At 40.1% G+C, this 6,713-nt stretch overlaps 1 protein-coding gene across 1 annotated transcript; it reads right to left on the bottom strand.

Moving 5' to 3' along the window:
* Positions 1-4,703: 4,703 nt before the first annotated feature.
* TMEM215 (transmembrane protein 215) lies at positions 4,704-6,613 on the bottom strand. Its single transcript, XM_009188648.4, has 2 exons — positions 6,395-6,613; positions 4,704-6,111 (listed from the first exon to the last, which is right to left on the bottom strand). The coding sequence occupies exon 2, from the start codon at positions 6,051-6,053 to the stop codon at positions 5,346-5,348; it is 708 nt and encodes a 235-aa protein (XP_009186912.1). The 5' UTR covers positions 6,054-6,111; positions 6,395-6,613; the 3' UTR covers positions 4,704-5,345.
* Between the last annotated feature and the right edge of the window lie 100 nt (positions 6,614-6,713).

Genomic DNA, 6,713 nt, shown 5'->3' with positions numbered 1-6,713 from the left:
CTGCAGGGCACAATCAGGAGCATTCAAGAGGCTCCTGTAGGGGATGGGAGGTAGTTCGGAAAAGCAGAGGGACAGAGTGGGCCTTTCTGAGTTGGTCTGGTGGTCTAATCACTTATATAGAAAATAATGGCCAGGTGCAGTGGCTCACGCCTGTAATCCTAGCACTGTGGGAGGCTGAGGCTGGTGGATCACCTGAGGTCAGGAGTTCGAGACCAGCCTGGTCAACATGGTGAAAGCTCATCTCTACTAAAAATACAAAAATTTGCCATTTGGTGGCAGGTGCCTTTAATCCCAGCTACTGGGGAGACTGAGGCAGGAGAATCGCTTGAAACCTAAGAGATGGAGGTTGCAGTGAGCCAAGATCATGCCACTGCACTCCAGCATGGATGACAGAATGAGACCCTATCTCAGGAAAAAAAAAAAAAAAAAAAAAAAAGAAAAGAAAATAATTGCCCATACTTTTCATGTTAAGATACAGGCAGGTGATTTTCAAAAGCCTAGTTTTTTCAGACAAATGTGGTCTTGCCTCCTACTGAAGAGTTGTCTTACGTACAATAGTTCATTACCATGAAAAATAAGAAAGTGATTAATTGCAAAATTATCTTTTATGTTTAACTTTCTAAAGATAGATTTGTCAAAGAGCAGCACAGGAGATTTTTAATAGCTTTATGTACTGTTTTGTAATCGGTTCATTTTGTAACTCTGTACCTTATTAAGGATAAAGCATGCAAAGCTTCGTACTATCACCGAGAATGCCAAGTCTGCAGGCTCTAATCTGGGGTCGGGGAAGGAATAAAGGAAAAATAAAAAAAGAATCCCTAATAAGGGTCAGTCCCAGGAACAACTTGCCAAAGACTATGGATATCTAACATCAGTGCCTGCCTGTTTGTGTATCTTGGCAGCATCATATACACATTTCTTTTGGTTGGGTGCCCATTGAGTGAGGACCCTGTGGTAGGTCATGAGAAATCAAAGTCATGGTCTCAAACTCAATGGTGTCTACATGATTTTATGTGAACTGGACAAGAGGCTGAATGGAATCTAGTCTTTTATTAAGATATTTGGGCAAACCAAGCATTTGTCCCCATTTCCATCCTCAGTTTAGTTTTTCCTAGTAAGAAACTGAAACATAGAAAACTCAAGGGCAGAGTCTATCAGATTCCTGAAATTCCAGTTCATTTGTGAGTCACTGATAGGCGACAATACATATACATATGAAATACAGTCTATTATAAAATATATGATGAGGTACTTTAAGAAAATGCTTTTGGCATATTACAAAGTCATTATTATTGTTTACATCTATTTATCATTTTGCTTGTTGAACACGATGCTCTTGAAGACTGACACCACTGTAATCTGATTGTGAGAAACACATCACTGATATCTTAGCTGGGGAAATGTTCCGTTCCATCTTACTCCTAAACATACTAGTTCTGGTCCTGATGGGAGGACCTTTTTGAAGAAGCATGGTTTTGTTTCCCACCCTGGGTCTTATATGCACGTGAGTGAAGGGAAGACCCCCACAACCATATGGAGAGTTCCATTCATTTACACATTTCTGCCTCCTCTCAGCCACAAGGAGAAGGCTGTTCAATAGTAAAGTTCCTCTCTATTGGCATATAACAAATAATATAGCAGTGTAACCAGCAAAAGGAAAAAAACATACAAAACCATCCATAAAACTTGGTATCTTGCCAGCAATAAGGAATGGCATGATAAATTATGGAACATCACTAAAATGGCATATTACACAATTGTTCATTGATAATTAGAAATACTACATAGAAACATGCTTGGAATATAATTAAAAGAGAAAAGAAAAACACACTATTATAATATGTATGCTGCATATGCATGTGGAGGAAGCCTGGAAGATGATATGCCAAAATAGAAACACAGTAGTTGCTTTAGGATAGTGAGGTGGTGGGTTTTCAGAAACTTTTTCTTTAATATGATACAATACTAGTATTAATAATAGTGAATTCACCAAATACATGATGTTGTGGGTACAGAGAGAGGCTATTAATAAATAAGTAGAGCTTGGATGTTGCAAAAGAGAAAAAACATTTAACAAATGAATCTTCCTTTCCTACATTTGTCATCTCAATGGATATTAAGATCCATAATATTGAAAACATTTTCAAAGCAGCTGCTTAGTAGGGTTTGGAAGAGAGCCTGAACTTAACTGTATGTGGATTTTGTTTGCCAAGATAACTGCAACAGAAAATAAATCTTAAAACAGATGTCTAATGTGCTCTCGTTTGAGTATCTTGTCTGAATTCTCACTTAAGAATCAAGAAGCAGTTTGGAAAAAGAACCCATGTGCACAACAAGTAGGCACATAGAGCAAGATAAATTCAGTAGAGAAATTTTGAAAATAAAATGCCTATTCAAAATCAAGTTGCAACGTCTATTTGGATTAACAGCAAAATAAAGGAATGCCTACTTAAATTTATATCTATCTAGGAGCTCTTAAAGGCTACCAGGAACAATCCTCATGCCTATTATATTAATAAGAACAATTTGCTAAAACTGTCTAACTCATTGTAATGAGTTGCTGTCTTTTCCTCTAAAGGGCTGAGACACTTTTTTTCTCTTTCTCTTCTACCTTGGTTCAAAAGAATGCGGGTTTTACCCTTTTTTGTGTGTATATATTTTTTGACTTTGGAAGTTTAACTCTGAATAGTACTTACAAGTATTGATTTGGGGCACCAGGCTACCTTGTTGCATATAGAAAGGGGTTTGTTAATATGTTAAGAGAAATTCACACACACAGTCATACATTTTATTTTCACTGGTCAAAGTTAAAACCTCTCACACCAACATTTGCAAACCTTTATTTTAGCACAGGAAAATATTTCCTCAAATGCATACTTAAATACCTTAAGTATGTTAAGTAGGTAATGGGAGAAGAAACATGAAATAGGTTTTGTTCTGAAGCAGAACTTGAAAACAAGATAAAATACCTTACATCTCTAAACTAGTAGTTGACCCTCATTTTAGAAAGAGAGAGAATGATATGAAGGAGTTTGAAATGGTTCCAAAAAATCAGAAAGTAACTTTTCCAACCCCCAAACCATACCTGACAGTGCAAGCATCTTCTTTCAGAAAACTGCAGCTTATTGTGTAAGATTTGCTGAGTCTCTGTGACCATCTCTCTGTCTCACTATCTCCGCATGTCTAATGGTGGCAAACATCTTAAAGGAAGTTTTTATTCCTAAGAGTTATCCAGTAGTTGTCACCATTACAAAAATATGATTCTCTGTTTTCAAAATGCATTAAAAGTATTAAAAGTTACTGTGATTTTAGGGAACTATCTCTCCCCATCCCAAATCCAATGTCAATCACATTTAGTGCAAGGTTGTGTATTAGATTACTTTGAGTTATACCAACATTTTAAGTTTTCTCCTCAAAAATATTTTACTCTGATTATGTTCATTTTATTCTCAGGAATGTATTGTGTTGAATAAATGATATTTGGTAATAAAATATCTGCTTTCATACATCTACAAAATTCTTTTTTGAGTAGCAGCAGTGCAATCTATGTCACATAATTATCATAAATTTCATAACTTTGGCATGCATTTTGCTGTAACTCATTTCCTGGCAATATATAAAGTGCCTTTGACATAATACCATAGAATATTTAAACTGAAAATGAATGATAGAAAAAATCAAGTGTAAATCAATTCCCCCTCCCTTCACAGAGTAAGAAACTCAGGTGTAAGAAGATAAAATTCGCCCAAAATCATGCATCTCATTTCTGACATTTAAGCCCTACTAAAATAATTACATCTTTTTGATCTTGAACTTGACTTGAAAATTATGATTTTTTAAAGAGCATGATTCTTAAGACAGAGCAATTGCTATACTTAAGAAAGAATTGCAGAGTTGGAATTGAAATCCACAAAAAACGTATGCCCAAATTTTTGTCCTCAATTCCCCTTTTGGGAGAAAGTGACTAAGACTATATGATCACTTAAAACGATCATTCTTTGAAGGATACAAAATACTTCTGATCTTCAGGATGAACTCTATCACTATTCCTACATATAATTCAATATTTTTCTTCACCAGGGATCAAATGGCATTCTGCTTAATAGCCTTCTTATCTATTGCAGTTGAGCAAGTGAAATAGAAAGCACATTTTAGGATATCATTGTGATTTGTTGTTTTCCTCAGCAGCAAAAATGTATGAAATAGAGAGACTTTTATCATGTAATGTTCACTGATCAGGTGAGCTTAATACAACCTAGGCTTCAGTTAAATTTAGTAGATTAGCTCTTGTTTCACTGGCATTTAGTCTGTGAGAGGAGTTGAACAAATGTACAAATAATGACACTTCCAAAAGTTTAACCATTGCATTTCATACAAATTATGTGCAATGTTCAAGGCTAATGTGTAGACTTTATAGTTTTCAGATTTTAAAAGGTATGTAAGAATGGTAATTATCAGTACATATCTGCCAATGTTAAAGACTTGGATATATATGTAAAATTTATTTTGTCTTGATGAAAACAAATTCCAATCTGTGAAAGAATCATATGAAGTAATTTTGCACCTGGTAAGGAAATAATACATGAATGATAGTAAATGTTTAGAAAGAACCCATTTCAGATAAAGACGCAATAAATGGATTTAAATGAAGAGTTTAAGAAGTAGCATAGCCATCTAAAAATGTTAACTTTTCACATAGCTGGTCACACTTATTTTACTTTATTAGAAACCACAATCTTGTCAGACAATAATGCCACAAGACTCAGTTACATAATCCAACTGTCTTTAACTCCCGTTTTCCCCAAAACAATCCCATCTAAGGAGGGTTTAACTCTTATATCTTGATTTTTTTTTTCTTTCAGCAAATACCAAGTGTGATAAGCTTTTCACCAGACAAAAATTATTTTATATAACAGATCATTAATTTTTCCAATTTATTCCAACATAAAGCAGCTCAGTCTCCCTATGGTCAGCTCATGCATCATTTGATGCCTCACATCTGCAGCCCACTCTAGATTTATCTTGCTCTTAGCTGGTCCTGGATAGCACTTTTTGGGTTATTTTACAAAACATTCAACATTGTGTAAATTGTTAAGAAGCAACCGGAGTGGCTTCCTTTCCTACCCACTGCCTCTTCCAGTGTCCTTAACCCTTATCGCCCTTCCCTAAAATGTGTCCCCAACATGCCTATTTACATGACTCTTGGGTACCAGAGGTTATCACACCCATCACATACCGGGTCAATTTCTAACAGTGTGAAGACTCTCCAAGCAGAGTAATTTCCTTCCATGGGGAGCTGGGCTTAGTCATATTTCTATCAATCCAGTGACCTTTGTATGCAGAGATTAGACGATGGTCTCGTGGTCCCACCTGCCTTGTATCTGATTGATATAACAACAGTATCTGTCATAGGGGCTGTTCTGCTTGTAGGAGCAAACGATGATACTGTCCTGGGGCACAAAGAAGATGCTGTCCTCGGGCTCAGGGCACTCAGGTCTGTCCCTTGCTGAGCACTTGATGTCCAAGGCACTGTAGGTGAGGGAACTGCCCGAGGGGCAGTAGCCGTCCAGGTATCTGGACGTCTCCTCCTGATGCCCACTCTGGACCAGGCTCTGGCATTCTCCTTCCTCCGTGGGTGTGGGGGTGGTGATGGAGCTGGCCATGGACACCTCACCCTGGCCTTGTCCGGGAGGCTTCCCCCTGAGGCCCGCCTTCTTAGCCAGCTCATCTGAGCTCCCCTTGCCGGACTCCAGGTCTGAAGGGGTCCTCAGCAGCTCCACCACCTCCTTGTCTTTGGGTTTCCGGAAGCAGGGCAATTTGCGGACCCATAGAAGCTCGTTCTCTGGCCACTTGGTGCATCCCTCGGTTTTCCTGGCCAGGGCAATGGCCGCGATGCCTGGTAGGCAGATGGCTGGCCCGATGGCCAGGAGGGGGATGTTTCCCAAAGTCTCCCCTTTCATCCCAGAGACGGTGAACATGAAACCGAAGACCAGGAAGACACTGACCAGGGCCACCACCAGCCCAGTCCTCGGGTTAATGTCATCAGGCCGCATCTTTCACTCCATCCAGGTTGGGGGCTGCTTGCTGACCAGGGAGCAGCGTTCCTCTATTCTGTCAGAGGTGAAAACCACAGTGCGTTTTAAAAAAAACCCAAGTCTAGCTCCCACCCACCAACTCTTATCTCTCTCTTGTTCTTTCTCTCTGACTTGCTTCTTGACTTTCAGTCTTTGTATCTCTCTTGCAATCGCTCTCTCCGCGTTTCTCTTGCAATCTCTCCCTGTTTCTATTTCTACTTTCTCTCCGTCCCCTCTCCCTCCCTCCCTTTCTCTCTCGTGCCCTCCCTCTCTCCCTCACACTATTGCAACTTCTGTCTCTCTCTCATATCAACACGCACCTGCTGGGGTCAACGAGGTACCTGAGGTTTCTTGCCCTCTCCAGGAAGTAGGGAAAGAAGCCAGGCTGTCTCCTCAGAAGCCTCCACAGCAGCTGCCCCCTCGGCTTGCTCCCCTGGTTCTGGGAGGAAAGCCTGGTTTCCCCCACGGACTCTGCATTGGGGAGGTGGAACGTGGGAGAGCGGTTCTCCCAGCAGTGCCCGTCGGTCCCGGTGCTGTGCAAGCGGAGCCCGGCGCCAGCTCAGCGCGCAGAGCGCGGGGCGCGGGAGGAGGGAGCACTGAGTCTGGGAAAGAGGGGACGCGGCGCGAGCCTGGCCTGGT

The sequence above is a fragment of the Papio anubis genome, chromosome 13, assembly GCF_008728515.1.
Source record: "Papio anubis isolate 15944 chromosome 13, Panubis1.0, whole genome shotgun sequence".
NCBI lineage: Eukaryota > Metazoa > Chordata > Mammalia > Primates > Cercopithecidae > Papio > Papio anubis.
Note: the sequence above shows the minus strand (reverse complement) of the source record. Positions and strands in the feature narration are given on the sequence as shown.